The following is a 16,831-nucleotide window of genomic DNA, read 5'->3' on the forward strand; positions in this document are numbered from 1 at the left end:
CTATAATTTTATGAATCCCTGCAAAACCATTACATCTGAGAAGTATGCTCAGAAAATCAATGAGATGCACTGCAAACTGCAATGCCTGCAGCTGGCATCAGTCAACAGAAAGGGCTGCATTCTCCATGACAGCGCCCAACCACATGTTGCACAACCAGCACTTCAAAAGTTGAATGAATTGGGCTATGAAGCTTTACCTCATCTCCCGTACTCACCTGACCTCTTGCTGACTGACTACCACTTCTTCAAGCATATTGACATTTTGCAGGGAAAACACTTCCACAACCAGTAGGATGCAGAAAGTGTTTTCCAGAGTTTGTCAAATCCCAAAGCACAGATTTTTACACTAAAAGAATAAGCAAGCTTATTTCTCATTGACAAAAATGTGTTGATTGTAATGGTTCCTATTTTTATTAATAAAGATGTGTTTGAGCATACTTACAATGATTTAAAATTCACAGCCTGAAACCGCAGTTACATCTGCACCAACCTAATAGAACAGTCACCTTAGGCACTAGAGTGATGCCTTTTGGAGTGTTATCGTAGTAGTCACTTCCAAATCTGAATACTTTTAGGACAGATCAGTTTCACTTAATTTTAGGAGATATTAAAACAAAGCAGATCTTTTATTGGTGTATTGTTTAATTTCTTGATTTCCCCATATTTGTATTTGTGTATTCATTAAAGTCTCTTCAGGCTAGAAGACCATGTTCTATGCCTCCTCAGGACACAGTTACCTCGTACAACTACCCCCAGAAGGTAATCTTTTTTTTACTTTGCAGTTAGTTGAAGTGGCCTGAGCAGAGGAAAATGAATTTTTTCTTTTTGTTCTCTTTTCCCTTCATCATACTTCAAAGAAGCTGCTTATATTCATAAAGCTGCTTATATTCATACTTTAAGTATTCTTGTACTTCCTGGTACCTGGCACAGTATTTAGTAAATTTATTAACAAATTTATTGATCATCTACTGTTCCAGACACTTTTCTACGTGTTGACACTAAGCTATTCATAGTCTATCTACTCTGAACCTCTTATATAATGAATAAATTAATGTCAGTTACCTGTCAAGTCCGTGTCATTTCCTGAAAATTAAAATGTAAAGCTTTCCTATAGAATGGGGAGCTGGCATCAAAAAGGTAGCTGAAACCATAGGAGTTAGTATGATCATCCTGGGAAAAGGAAGAGATTGAGAAGAACTTCTAGAACAGAGCCTGTGTATCACCATTTAAAAAATGGGTAGAGAAGGAATAGCCAAGGAGGGAGGAAAGCAGGAGAATGTATTATGGAAGTCCAGGAAGAAAATATTTCAATGAATAGTTGTGTCAGTTGCTGCCAAGCGGTCAAGCAACATAAGGACTAAAAAGAGTCTACTATGACTTGTTGTCATGGAAATCACTGTGACTTTGAATATAATTTCTGAGAACCAGAGAGGGTGGCAAACACATTGCAATGGGTAATAAGAAAATGGAGACTGCAAGTAAGGATGGTATTCATGAAGAAGAAGCTATTATCATTTATTGAACATCTCTCTGTGCACAGCCCTGTATTGGGTGCTGTGGCCTAAATCAGAAAAGCAAATTGCAGTCGTATGGAGTTTGTTTTTTTTTTTTTAATTTTATTTTATTTTTAAACTTTACATTTAAAAAAGCAAAGAACACTTTTTTTTAAAGTGTTTTTGTATGGGGAAATATATATGCATGTTAAAAATGCAGTGTAAATTTCTGGATAATATTCAAGAAACCCAGAGGTTACTTGTTAAGAGAGGAGCTAAGCAGATAGAAGACAAGGGTTGGAGGGAAATTTTCCATTGTATATACACGTTTATACTTGGTTTTTGAATAATAATAATGTATTACCTTTCCAGAAAAATATTAAAAAAGTAAAGCTCTCAAAGTAATCTGGGATCTTCTAAAAGAAATAACCTTCCTATATTAGGTTTACATGAAGATTGACTTCTTGGTGTTATCAGAATACTATTTCCTGAAATTTAGGATCAGATAAGAGACTAATATTATTTGAGAAACCAAACTAAGAGTTCTAAAATTTCTTCCACACTTACAGGTGATGGTAAATTCTGCAGCAGTTGCAGCTTCCTGTGCCAATAATGTTCCAGCTCCAGTCTTACCTAACTGTGCAGCCGCTAATCAAGCTAGTAGTACCACTTCAGTTTCCTCACAGAATGCTATACAGCCTCTATTTGTATCTCCACCTACACAAGGCAGGCCAGGTAGGTTATTAGTGGTTGCTTACTTTGGAAACCTCTTTTTCTATTCATGGACATGCACATACAGCAATTCTAGTGATTGGATAAAATTACTTGAATCTCCAGTATTAAGTTTGTTTAACCTACTAATAATGTATGTTCTATAGTTGAATCCATGAGATTTGAGAGGGTTTCAATTTTTTTTTCTTGTAAATTTGGCTTTGATATGATTTCATAGCTATCATTTTGCTACCCCATTGAAAATTTAGAGGACTTGTACTAGTTTTTCAAATTTTGAGTTAAGTTTTATTATGCTAAAATTAAGCTAGAGGTGTTTCACACTCTTACAGAATGAAGTTTGGCTCTAGAACTTAAGAGATCTAGGTTAGAATCTTGGTTTTACAACTTACTAGTTATGTAACTTTAGACAAGTTATTGAATCTTTCTTACCTGTAAACTTGGAGGTACTCATAGCACCAGTTTATGAAGTTGTCATAAAATTTCATTGAGTTAATATAGTTTAAAATTCTCAAAATTCTTGGAAAGTGGTGACAACCACAGCATAGCTTTTCAGTCTGTGTCACCAAATAAAAATGGAAATAGCAAAACCAGAACCCATTGGACAATGCTTAACAACAAAACTAGGTGACAAGGTCTGCCCATGAGCCTTAAAATTTAAGCAGGTAGGGGACAAACCACCAAGCACGAGACCTGCATGCTGTCAGGGTCTATATGGGAGCAAGAAGATGGAAGCACCGGGAATGTTGTCTGATGAACCCGAGAACAGAAGAACCCTGAAAGAGCTAATAAGAATTCACTGAAAAGTGGGGCAGCCAATTTGGAAGGAGCAGCTAAGACTGGGAAGGGATCTGACCTCTCCAGTACTCGGTGAGTGCTTTGGGTACACAGTAAAGGGACTGAAGGGCTTTGAAACAGTTTGGCCCCTAAGAACTCTCAAAACTGACCTTGGCAGGACTACCTTTTGGGATAGTATTCCTCACTGGGCAGAAACTCCTGGGAGTAGAATCAGAACTGATGAGGATAGGGAAAAGAGCAGGTCCAGACTGAAGTTGTGAAGAACAGAGCCAAGGAATACTAGAAAGTAGTCATATTTTAAGCACTATATAAAAAGCAGTTGAGAGCCATATGAAGTTAGAAGAGTTTTCTTGTATTCCATCTCCTTTCAGAGTCTGTGAAAAATAATTTCACATAAAAATGAATGAAAGGAAAGCCCTACATAAACATATACAGAGGTGTTTTAAGGGAAAATGACGATATCCCTGTAGACAGTAAAAGCATGTCATAAATGTGTACACTAAACAGAACTTAACTATTTCAAAATGAGATAAAGACATTAATAAAATAATACAAAATATTAAAACATAATAAATCAGGATTAGAAAAATTCAGAGGAGGTGAAAGAACTCAGAAAAGTATTAGAAATCGAAGAAAGTCATTTTGGTAGTGAAGACTAAACTGCAAAGAACATGACCGAGTATATACAATAGATAATGCTTTAAGAGAAAGATGTAAAAGAGGGGGTAAATCTAAAATGAAAAAACAATGAAGAGAAAGACTCAAAAGTGACATATTGAAGTTAGGCAAAGGATATCCAGCACTGATAGAAGTTCTGAAGAAGAAAACCAATGTAAGGGAAAAGAGTACTAAAATCTACAATTCAGAAAATTTTCCTGACTTAAAAAAAAAAAACTTCAGAAACACATACTGAAACAGCACTCAGCATAACTGAGAATACTGAGGCAGAACAACCAACACCAGCATATTCTAGTAAAACAACTGGACTTAAAGAAAGTGCTTTGTTTATCTAGATAAAAGAGCCTATGGCATATAAAGGAAATAAAATGATAATCATCCAACTTTGACAGCAGTGCTTCAGCTAGAAGAAAATGGAGTGACATTTAATGAAAGGATACGTGAACCAAAGATTTTATATCCAACCAAACATTTTCAGGCTTAAAGGATAATATATAAGAATTCAGATAATATTGTTCTCATGAGTACTTCTTGAAAAATCTACTAAAGATATGCTTTCAAGCAAGGTAATCACTAGCCACATAGGACACTTTAATAATTACTATTAAGTAAAATAAATCTTCTGTTGCTCAGTCACACTAACCACATACCAAGTGCTCAAAGCCACATGTGACTAGTGCACTGTATTGGACAGTGCAGATACAGAATATTTCTGTCAAGGAAAGTTGCAATGGATGGACAAAGTATTGAAGAATGAATTTTGACTTTTAGACCACCAAAACAGAGACATCAACATAAGACTTGATTGTGAATATTAAATATGTATTTACACAAAATAAAGGCTGAGAGGTTGATGATACACTATGTAAAAGCCTTATGTTTGAACAATGTAGATATAGTATAGCTATTTTTAAAAACAGCAGAATTGAGAGACAATATGCCAAGCTTTTTTTAATGCTTTCAATAAACACATCAGGTTTTGTATAGCAATCTATACTTGTTATTCAGAGACTATAATGTCAGCTACAATACATGAATATGGGATATTCCAATTTTATCCCCTGTGTCCTTGCACACCAGGTCTCAGTATGGAAGAAAGTTAATACAGATATATTCTAAAAAGGCTAAGGAAAAACTTTTATGGTATTATATCACATTTGAATTGGAAATATCAATATGAACTTGAAGTATTTTAGCTTTAAATTTATTTCCTAGCTCTGTCTACTGAAAAGGCCTAGAAACAACGAGTATCTTTAGCATTCAGTTTGTGACACTGAAATACCATTTCTCACTTCAAAGCAAATAGCTTTGTGGAGAAATTTCTGGTTCCAGGTTTGGGCAGGAAATGTTCAAGATGAGCCTGGATCATCTTGTCATGCTAGATGGCAAGGAAGCTACCAAAGAGTACTGGGATCATGTCAAAAGGACTCAAGAGCCATCTTAGAGAGGTTCTCACTGGCCAGAGATGCAACAGTTTGAGCTTGAATAATGATCATTGTAATAGGTTGGGACATATCAAATATATTTAAAAGTTCCTGATGATATTTTAGAAATTGATTCCCTTGTGATTAACAGATACAAATAACTATACATAAAATAGATGGAAAAAAACAAGGATTTACTGTATAGCACAGGGAACTCTATTCAATATCTTGTAATAACATATAATAGAAAATAATCTGAAATATGTATATATAACTGAAAAAATTGGTTCTCAAGAAGATATGAAATAATTTTGCTTTCTTGAAAACTGGACAGTATAGTGAAAGAATCAAGTATTTATCCTACCTTTCTTATATGAACTTTCCTACTGGGATTACCAAATAGTAGATGAGGAGAAGTATTTCTATATATTAGTATTCTGATCAGTTAAAAAAGAAGTGGCAGAATATGCTCATCTTGCAGTCCTTACTGACTGAATGGATGCACATTAAACAGCAATTGTTGTTAAGACTGCAAAGATAGTGAGACGTTACCTATAGATTATTAAAGGAATCAATCTTGAGTCTGATCTAGTCTTCTGGATCTAGTTGCCTATTTACGGGAAAGACAAGAACATGTTGAAATGCACAGTGAGTATGTAATCAGCACAATCTAGACTGGGAAACTCAACAAGTCAAGGGTTCCTTGAAAGAAAAATTGAAATGACAGGGATGGAAAAAGGACCAAGAGATTGAAAGATATTCAGAATCTTAATTTTTAAAAACTTCCTTAGGGATGCATATTGGTGACAAAATGCTTAAAAATACAAAGTGATTACTATGAAAGCCAGGATAATGATTGATTATAGTTGGGTAGGAGAGTGGTAGTGGCTTCCTAGCTGGAGCTAGTGGTAAAGAACCTGCCTGCCAATGCAGGAGATGGCAGAAACAAGGGTTTGATCCCTGGGTGGGGAAGATAACCTGGAGGAGAACATGGCAACCCCCTCCAGTATTCCTGCCTGGAGAATCGCATGGTCAGAGGAGCCTGGCATGCTACAGTCCATAGGGTTGCAAAGAATTGGACATGACTGAAGCAACTTAGCATACAGCACTCAAGACTGGTGATTGTGATGGAGTGTATGGAATGTTTCTGAAATGGCTGGCAAACTTTTCTTTCTTAATCTGGATAGTGTCCACTTGAAACGAATTTGTTGGATTTGTTTTCTGTATCTGTTTTATTTATAATGTAAAAATTGTGTGCTTAGCCAGTGCCTGGAACAAAACATTCTATATATATGTGTGTGTGTGTGGATATATATATGTTCATTAATGATCTCAGAAATTTTCCATTGGAAGTGTTAATGTAGACAGTGGCTTTATTACTTTGTGCTAATAATTGTTGGGCTTCCCAAGTGGCTCTAGTGGTAAAGAACCTGCCTGACAATGCAGGAGGCTTAAGAGCTGCAGGTTCGATCCCTGGGTCAGGAAGATCCCCTGGAGAAGGGCATGGCAACCCACTCCAGTGTTCTTGCTTGGAGAATCCCATAGACAGAGGAGCCTGGCAAGCTACAGTCCGTGGCATCACACACAGTCAGACACGAATGAAGCAACTTAGCAGGCATACATGCTAATAATAGTAAGGGAAAGTGTTGGCTATCTGCTTCTAGTAGATGTCTGAGCTTAAAAAACAAGCGATATGTGAATCAAACATTGTAATACCCCATTTATGTAGAATGATTGAAAACTATTCTGTAAATTCCAGATTTGTGTTTTTTGTCAGTCAGTCAGTCAGTTCAGTCGCTCAGTCATGTCTGACTCTTTGCAACCTCATGAATCACAGCACACAAGGCCTCCCTGTCCATCACCAACTCCGGGAGTTCACGCAAACTCATGTCCATTGAGTCAGTTATGCCATCCAGCCATCTCATCCTCTGTCGTCCCCTTCTCCTCCTGCCCCCAATCCCTCCAAGCATCAGGGTCTTTTCCAATGAGTCAACTCTTCGTATGAGGTGGCCAAAGTACTGGAGTTTCAGCTTTAGCATCATTCCTTCCAAAGAACACCCAGGACTGATCTCTTTTAGAATGGACTGGTTGGATCTCCTTGCAGTCCAAGGGACTCTCAAGAGTCTTCTCCAACACCACAGTTCAAAAGCATCAATTCTTGGGCACTCAGCTTTCTTCACAATCCAACTCTCACATCCACACATGACCACTGGAAAAACCATAGCCTTGACTAGACAGACCTTTGTTGGCAAAGTAATGTCTCCACTTTTCAATATGCTATCTAGGTTAGTCATAACTTTCCTTCCAAGGAGTTAGCGTCTTTTAATTTCATGGCTGCAATCCCCATCTGCAGTGATTTTGGAGCCCAAAAAAATAAAGTCTGACTGTTTTCCAATGTTTCCCCATCTATTTCCCATGAAGTGATGGGACCAGATGCCATGATCTTCGTTTTCTGAATGTTGAGCTTTAAGCCAACTTTTTCACTCTCCTCTTTCACTTTCATCAAGAGGCTTTTTAGTTCCTCTTCACTTTACATTTCTAAAAATGTATGCTGCCTTCATTTTACTTTTTGTTGTGTCTCTTGTGAACCTCAGCTATAATTCTAATAGGTAATGAGTGCTTTTTAGTTGTTCTTTATCGTTCCTGTCAGTCCTCCAGATAAAATTCATGTTTCCCTTGTTCTTCACATGTGTCTGTCTGGCAGCCCCATCCCATGTTCCTTTAAGTCACTTCTTACCTGCCAGGTAACTAGATGCTATGATTGCTTTTATTATGAGTGTCTTCATAGGCATTAAATCCTGTTAACTGATTTTTTTGGTAACTGTTTCCAAGTCTTTTGCCAGGGCCAGAACTAGTGACTCACTTGCTTTGGGTGCAAAACTTAAGGGAGTGTTAAAAAAAAAACACATAGGGATCAAGATAAATAACACTTTAATGCACTATATGAAAAAAGATTAGTGCAAAAAAAGAATCCATGATACACAAAGTATCAAAAATTTTTTAAAGGACAAAAACTCTCGGCCAGACTTAGGATGAGGTGAGTGAGGCAGTCACTCTTGGGGTCATGCAAGTGCAAGCTTGGATCCTGTCTTTTATTTATTTATTTATTTATTTATTTATTTATTTATTTTCTGTCTTTATTTCATATTCATTGTGGTCAGTTTCTTCTCTTTTTTTTTTTAAATTAATTTTATTTTATTTTTAAACTTTACAATATTGTATTAGTTTTGCCCAACATCGAAATGAATCCACCACAGGTATACCCGTGCTCCCCATCCTGAACCCTCCTCCCTCCTCCCTCCCCATACCCTCTCTCTGGGTCGGCCCAGTGCACCAGCCCCAAGCATCCAGTATCGTGCACTGAACCTGAACTGGCGACTCGTTTCATATATGATATTGTACATGTTTCAATGCCATTCTGTCTTTTAGAATTTTGATATTTTATTCATCATGGATTTTTTTTTATTTTAATTTGGTGGCCCTTTAAATTTTACACCTTACTGCACTTTGGTCCTGGCCCTGCCCATTGATCTCTAGAGAATCCAAATCTTCATGTTCTCTTCTGAAATGTCCTGAAGCAGCCTGCATCTGCATGGACAAGTAAATAAACTTTCTGAATGCATTTCATTGGTTTTCATTCACATTTTAGAAAAGTTTGCTTCCATTTTTCTGGGTCCCTTCCTTGAACTATACCTGTTAAGCCTCTTTGGAGCCCCATTAAATCTGTGGATGAGATGCTCATGCATCTCTAGAGCAACTGAAAGTTTTAAAAGTTCTTTCTTATGGAGTATATTATAATATGCATTTTAAAATAAAGGTGAGTTCAGACAAAGTAACCACCAAATTTCTTCTGTCCTTGATTCTCTCAGGCCCATGAGAACTTATTTAGCTACTTGTATGTCTAGTAGTTGGTTTTTACCTTGTAATCATAATCACTTCTACTTTTTTTTAGCTAATTGAACTCATTTCAGTTGCTTTTTTTGAAAAAAATATGGTGTTATTTGAGTGCTAATCTAGATGAAATGAGTGAGGCTTTGTTGAAGTCATTATTTTATAGAAAACAAATCCATAAAGTCCTTGGAGCATTTGGAGATGTTCTAAAAATTAAATTCCTCTTCTAAAACTGTAAAAGTGGAGATTTCTACATGCATGACAAAACTCCAAAATCAAAAGTTATTTGAACAAATTTTTTAAATGTACTGTTTAATTTAGATACAGTAAAATTCATTTTTGGTGCCCTGTTCTATGAGTTTTAACAATACATTGTACAACCACCACCAAAACCAAGAGAGAACAGTTTCATTGCCCCCCAGAAGAGTTAGTTATCAAGTTTTAATCACCCTAAGACTTAAATTTCCTTTTACTGTTGGCCTGTAGCTATATAAAGATTATGTTGTTGTTGTTAAGTTGCTAGGTCCTGTCGAAATCTTTGTGACCCTATGGACTGCAGCACGCCAGGCTTCCCTGTCCTTCACTATCTCCCAGAGTTTGCTCTAATTCATGTCCATTGAGTCAGTGATGCTATCTAACCATCTTATCCTCTGCCACCCTCCTTTCCTTTTGCCTTCCGTCTTTCCCTGCATCAGGGACTTTTCCAGTGAGTTGGCTCTTCGCATCAGGTGGCGAAAGCACTGGAGCTTCAGCTTCAGCCTCAGTCCTTCCAATGAATATTCAGGGTTGATTTCCTTTAGGATTAACTGGTTTGATCTCCTTGCTGTCCAAGGGACTCTGGGAGTCTTCTCCAACACCACAGTTCAAAAGCATCAATTCTTTGGTGCTCAGCCTTCTTTATCGTCCAACTGTTAATGTCTGTACATGACTACTGGAAAAACCACAGGTTTGACTAAATGAACCTTTGTTGACAAAGTGATGTCTCTGCTTTTTTAATATGCTGTCTATATTTGTTAATAGCTTTTCTTCCAAAGAACAAGCGTCTTTTAATTTCATGGCTGTACTCACTGTTCATGGTGATTTTGGAGTCAAAGAAAGATCTCTCACCGTTTCCATTGTTTCCCCATCTATTTGCCATGAAATGATGGGAATGAATGCCTTGGTCTTAGTGTTTTGAATGTTGAGTTTTAAGCCAGCTTTTCACTCCTCTTTAACTCTTCCCTAGAGGCCCTTTAAGCTTCCCTGGTGGCTCAGATGGTAAAGTGTCTGCCTGTAATGCGGGAGACTTAGGTTCGATTCCTGGGTTGGGAAGATCCCCTGGAGAAGGAAATGGCAACCCACTCCACTACTCTTGCCTGGAAAATCCCATGGACAGAGGAGCCTGGTGGGCTACAGTCCATGCGGTCACAAAGTCAGACATGACTGACTGACTTCACTCACTGACTCATCTGCATATCTGAGGTTCTTGATCTTGATTCCTGCTTGTGATTCATCCAAGCCGGCATTTCACTTGGTGTACTCCACATATAAGTTATATAAACAAGGTGACAGTATACAGCCTTGTCTTTCTCCTTTCCCAAGTTTGAACCAGTCCACTGTTCATGGAAGGTTCTGACTATTGCTTCTTGACCCACATACAGGTTTCTCAGGAGACACATAAGGTGGTCTGGTATTCCCATCTCTAAGTATTTTCCACAGTTGTGATTCATACCTTCAAGGATTTAGTGTAGTCAGTGAAGCAGAAGTAGATGTTTTTCTGGAATTCTGTTGCTTTCTCCATTATCCAGTGAATGTTGGCGATTTGATCTCTGGTTCTCCTGCCTCTTTGAAACCCAATTTACACATCTCACTTCACATACTGCTGAAGCCTAACTTGAAGGATTTTGAGCATAACCTTGCTAGCATGTGAAGTGAACACAGTTGTTCTATGGTTTGAACATTCTTTGGCATTGCCTTTCTTTGGAATTGGAATGAAAACTGACCTTTTCCAGTCCTATGGCCACTGCTGAGTTTTTCAAATTTGCTGGCATATTGAGTGTAGCACTTTCACAGCATCATCTTTTAGGATTTGAAATAGCTCAGGTGGAATTCCATCACCTCCACTAACTTTGTTTGTAGTAATGCTTCCTAAGGCCCACTTGACTTCACACTGCAGGATATCTGGCTCTAGGTGAGTGACTACACCATCGTGGTCATCCAAATCCTTAAGACCTTTTTTGTATAGCTCTCCTGTGTATTCTTGCCACCTCTTCTTAATCTCTTATGCTTCTGTTAGGTCCTGTTTCTCTCAGGAAGCTGTTTATGTCTTTTATTGTGCCCATCCTTGCATGAAATATTCCTATGATAGCTCCAGTTTTCTTGAAGAGATCTCAGTCTTTCCTATTTTGTTGTTTTCATCTACTACTTTGCATTGTTCGTTTAAGAAGGCCTTCTTATCTCTTCTTGCTATACTATGGAACTCTGCATTCAGTTGGATATATCTTTCCCTTTCTCCCTTGCTTTTTGCTTCTCTTCTTTCCTCAGCTATTTGTAAAGCCTCCTCAGACAGCCATTTTCCTTTCTTCCATTTCTTTTTTCTTTGGGATGGTTTTTGTCACTGCCTCCTGTGCAATGTAGCTTCCATTCATAATTCTTTGGGCACTCTTGTCTACCAGATCTAATCCCTTGAATCTATTCATCACCTCCATTTTATAATCATAAGGGACTTGATTTAGGTCTTATTTGAATGGCCTAGTGGTTTTCCTTTCTTCAGTTTAATCCTGAATTTTTCAATAAGCCGTTCATGATCTGAGCCACAGTCAGTTCCAAGTCTTATTTTTGCTGACTATGTAGAGCTTCTCCATTTTCAACTGCAAAGAATATAATCAGTCTGATTTTGGTATTGACCATTTGGTGATGTCCATGTGTAGAGTCATCTCTTGTGTTGTTAGAAAAGGTTGTTTGCTATGACCAGTGTGTTCTCTTGACAAAACTCTGTTAGCCTTTGCCCTGCTTCATTTTGTAATCCAAGGCCAAACTTGTCTGTTAACAGCAGGTATCTCTTGACTTCCTACGTTTGCATTGTCTCCTTTGATGAAAAGGACATCTGTTTTTGGTGTTAGTTCTAGAAGGTCCTACAGGGATTACTTCTGATACTTGGCCTTAAATTCCTTCTGCTAAATTACCAGAGTAACAATTTCAGCTTATGTGGACAACACTTATATTAAATTAAGTGTTCTAAAACTCTGAATTTAAACCTTTATTGACTACTGAGCCTAAACTTTCTATAGTTCTGAGGGTTAAAATTATAATACAGGTAACACAGTGATATGGAGAAGGCGATGGCACCCCACTCCAGTACTCTTGCCTGGAATATCCCATGGACGGAGGAGCCTGGTAGGCTGCAGTCCATGGGGTCGTGAAGAGTCGGACACGACTGAGCAACTTCACTTTCATGCATTGGAGAAGGAAATGGCAACCCACTCCAGTGTTCTTGCCTGGAGAATCCCAGGGATGGTGGAGCCTGGTGGGCTGCCATCTTTGGGGTCGCACAGAGTCAGACATAACTGAAGCGACTTAGCAGCGGCAGCAACACAGTGATAAAATTTAGTACTTGAATTTCTAAGTCAGCTAAGATGTTCAATTAAACTTGAAAGGTTGTATCAATAATCTTTCAATAAATTTGACAGATTTATCTAACATAGTATGTATATATGGAGATATTTATTTTTACTAGGTTGGAGCTTCATTGTTTCCTATATCATCAAAGGGGAACATATTGATATTTAAACAAAATTGTATTTAAATGTCTTATGTCAAAAACTGTGAAACTCCTAAATGAATCTTGTTTTTAAACTATAGTAAGTTACAGAAAATTAAAGAAAATAAGGTGGTTTCATATAGCCTGTTTTAGATTCTGTAGGTCATCACAAATGGAACTGTTATGATTTAGAGTTCTCTATATTCCTCTGATACTACCAAGTAGAAATCTTCAAGGATTGCTTAAATTTGTAATCTGTGCAATTTAGTCTTGCCTATTAGTGTCTACATCTTGTGATTTTGCAGATGGCTGAGAACATCCTTAACTTTGTATTAAGCTAAGTGAAATTTTTGCCTTAATAATATTTATGTACTTGTTCAAAATCTTAGTAGTCAAACCTTGTAGCTTCCAGTTTTCATTTTTACTTTTAATGTCAAGTAATTTCCTTAACTCAAAATAACTTATGTTGAACTCGTTTTCAGTTGGCATGTCTAAAAGACTATGGACAGTTTACCTTCTGAGTTTTTGTTTTTAAGTCAAACTATAAGACTTAAGAGAGTTGCTTGTTGGAATTGAGAACACAAAAGAAATAGGTGAGCTACTGCTTATAAGGTATTACAGTTGTGGAATCACTACTTCGTTTGTTTCTTTTGTAGTGATTGCTTCACCATCGTATCCATACCTCTCTGCTCCTATTCCTGCTGCTGCTGGCCCTCTACCACCTCCACCTCCTCCGTTACCACCACCAACTCCTCCTTCTCCTCTTGAGGTAGGAGAGGCTTCAAACTTGGCACTGCCACCTCCACCTTATTCCTGTGATCCAAGTGGCAGTGATCTGCCTCAAGGTAAGTAGGTTTTGAAACTTAGGTGAGGGTTATTTAGGTCTGTTTTTCTCTTTTTAATTTTAGAGCATATCTCTCTTTGGTTGACCAATGAGGGTAGGGTGGGGGGACCAAAAGGAAACTGAGAGCAGTGCTGACGAAATGACTAAGGAAAGGAGCAACTGAAAGCTGAGAATATCTTTTGCATCATCAAGAAGAGGATGATTGAGCTGACTCATGCTGCTTTTCTAAGGTAGCTACATGTCTGCCCTAAAGATTTGCAGCTGGGTATCTGTTATCAACTATTTTTCTTGAAAAGTAGGAGTTGATAACAAAATTTTCTCCATTTCTTTTATTTAATGCCCACCACAAGTACATGAAATTGTTGCATTATTGATATTTAGGATTCCAACTGAATTTTGAGGAATTGGAAAAGGTTTTTGGGAGAGGGAGGTCTGGTCTGCCTTGAATTTCCTTAATTAAACTAAGGATAGCTTTCCATTGGAAGTTTGTTGTTACCCCTCAGTGTATCTCAAAAGAGAATTGTAATTGAAAGTTGTTTGTAGCTTATTTATACTTTCTTTTCTTTTTTGTTGTAACTTTCCATTGATTCTTTTAACTGCTTCTCTGTTTGTTTTTCAGCCCCTAAGGTAGTCTTCAAGATCTTCAACTTCATTCTGTTCTTTTTCTCTTCCTTAAAAGTTGTTATCAACTTTATGTAGATGATTTCTAAATCTGTCTGGCCTTGGCCTCTACTTACTTGCTAGACAGTTTCATTTGGCTTTCTTTCTTTTATTTCAGATTCACTCTGTCTGTAATAAAATTCATCTTTATCTCCCTTCTTTCTTCTCTTTATGTGTGTAAAACATTGACTCTTCTCCTTGGTTTTCTATTTTGTTAATAATGTATCATTTCCACCTAATTCACCCAGGATCTAAACTCTGATCCCTTTACTCCTCTCCTTTCACCTACCTACCCTTGGCCAAGATCTTCTCAGTACATAATGCTGATTATTGCATTTTCCAACATTTTATTATGAAAATGTTTAAACATAAATTTGAATTTTAAAATAAATATTCATATATCTACCACCTATATTCCTTTGTAAACATTTAACTATACTTGCATTACTATGTATTTCTGTTTTTTCCTTCATCCATCTCTCTGTCCATCAATTAATCCGTCTTTTCAAAGATGGATTTCAAAGTAAGTTGTAGACATCATTCTTCCCCATAAAAACTTCAGCGTACGTATCATTTACTAGAGTTTGGATCTATTTTTCTTTTGGTGTGATGTCTACTTATAATGAAATGAGCAAAACTTATGTGTACACTTGCTGAGTTTTGACAAATGACTTGTATAACCCAAATACCCATCAAGGTATAGAACATCATTATCCCACAAAGTTCACTCATTCCCCTTCCCAGTCGTTCCCCAGCCCTCTTTCTACTTCCCCTTAGAGATAATCACTATTCTGATATTTTTCTTCCCTAATTTTACCTGTTTTAAAATTTCAGATGAATATAATCATACAATATGTACTCTTTATGAATGGCTTCTTAAACTCAATGCAGTGTTTTTGAGATTGTTCCATGTTGCTTCATATATCAGTAGTCTGTTTGTATTGCTGAGTAAGTATTTTATTGTATAGGTATTCCACAGTTTGTCCATTCTCCTGTTGAGGGACACCTGGACTATTTCTAATTTGGGTCTGTTATGGATAAAGCTGCTATGAATATGCTTGTAAAAGTCTTTGTGAACATGTGTTTTCATTTCCCTTGGGCAGATACCTAGGAATGAAATTTATGGCTTATAGATAAGTATGTGTTTAGTTTTATAAGAACCAGCTGGTCATTATTCCAAAGTTGTACCTTATCTCCTACTTTTACAAGAATTCTATGCACCTGGTTTTCTACTTCTAAGCCTTTGCTAACATGGTGAACCTACTCACATTCTTCCCCTGACCCCCACTCTTCCATCTAACTTCCTATTTAAATCCTATCATTTTCATGATCCCAGCCCAATTACATTTCAAAGTGATGTTTTTCAGTTCTTATAGTCCTTGCCTGCCATTTTTTGACAGCTTGAGATATAATTCATACACCATTCAAGTCATCCATGTAAAGTATATATCAGATCAGATCAGATCAGTCGCTCAGTCGCGTCAGTCTCTTTGCAATCCCATGAATCGCAGCACACCAGGCCTCCCTGTCCATCACCAACTCCCGGAGTTCACTGAGACTCACGTCCATCGAGTCAGTGATGCCATCCAGCCATCTCATCCTCTGTCGTCCCCTTCTCCTCCTGCCCCCAATCCCTCCCAGCATCAGAGTCTTTTCCAATGATTAGTATATTCACAGATTATTTGTGCAGCCATCACCACTGTCTAATTCCAGAACATTTTCATAACTCCGAAAGAAACCCTGTACCAATTAGCAGTTAGTCTTCATTCTCTCTGGCCCTGGCAACTACTGTTCTGCTTTCCATCTCTAGATTTGCCTATTCTGGACATACAGTTCTGCCTATTCTGGAGTCATATAATATGTGGTCTTTTGTAGGCTGACTTTCACTTGGCATAGTGTTTTCAAGGTTCATCCATGTTGTAGCATATGTCATTATTTCCTTCTTTTTTCAGCTGAGTAACAGTCCATTATATATAGATACACTTTATTTTATTATCTATTAGTTGATGGACATTTGGGTTGTTACTACATTTCTGCTATTGTGAATAATACTGGTGTGTATTTTGTATGCAAATTTTGTGTGGATATATGTGAATACCAAGAGGTGGAATCCCATGACATTTGTGGGTTTACTTCCTGCTATTATCTTTTCATATTCTTCAGCTTGAGCATTAGGCTTTTATACTGTACTCCCACATAATAGTCAGAATACGAGCTCATTCTTTTAAAGAGGCAGTAAATACATTTGTATGTATTGGGAGTCTCCAACTTAAGAAGGAGGGGCTTTCTGAGAGTTTGTTAGTAAAACTCGTTATATTGATAAGAATATATGTGAATTCCAGGTCAATCAGTAAAAATGCATTTAGAGCTATAATTGAAATGCTAAGGCTATTCCCTCTTCTCTCATACATCTAGTTTTTATTCATTTATAGAAATTTTTAATTAAGTTCTATGTCTGGAGAAATTTTATCACCTTAGGGTATAATTTGAGTTACCTTGCTCATTGCCTCCTCTTTTTGGAGTTCTAGTGGTGGTATATTTGCCATGTTAAATAAAAACAAGGTAGATTGTTTTA

General features: G+C 37.2%; 1 protein-coding gene across 4 annotated transcripts in view; it reads left to right on the forward strand.

Moving 5' to 3' along the window:
- The window catches only part of LOC129639724 (putative bifunctional UDP-N-acetylglucosamine transferase and deubiquitinase ALG13), a 59,314-nt gene that overhangs the window by 35,348 nt on the left and 7,135 nt on the right, over positions 1-16,831 (forward strand). Inside the window, exons 19-22 of one of the 4 annotated variants that reach the window (XM_055564923.1) lie at positions 688-759; positions 2,063-2,228; positions 13,409-13,597; positions 14,216-15,729. In XM_055564923.1, coding sequence (XP_055420898.1) covers positions 688-759; positions 2,063-2,228; positions 13,409-13,597; positions 14,216-14,295 — 507 coding nt within the window. In that variant the 3' untranslated portion in view covers positions 14,296-15,729. Of the gene's footprint in view, positions 1-687; positions 760-2,062; positions 2,229-13,408; positions 13,598-14,215; positions 15,730-16,831 lie in introns of those variants that run through there. The other 3 variants (XM_055564921.1, XM_055564920.1, XM_055564922.1) reach the window with 3 other exon arrangements.

Source organism: Bubalus kerabau, chromosome X, assembly GCF_029407905.1.
Source record: "Bubalus kerabau isolate K-KA32 ecotype Philippines breed swamp buffalo chromosome X, PCC_UOA_SB_1v2, whole genome shotgun sequence".
Lineage (NCBI taxonomy): Eukaryota > Metazoa > Chordata > Mammalia > Artiodactyla > Bovidae > Bubalus > Bubalus kerabau.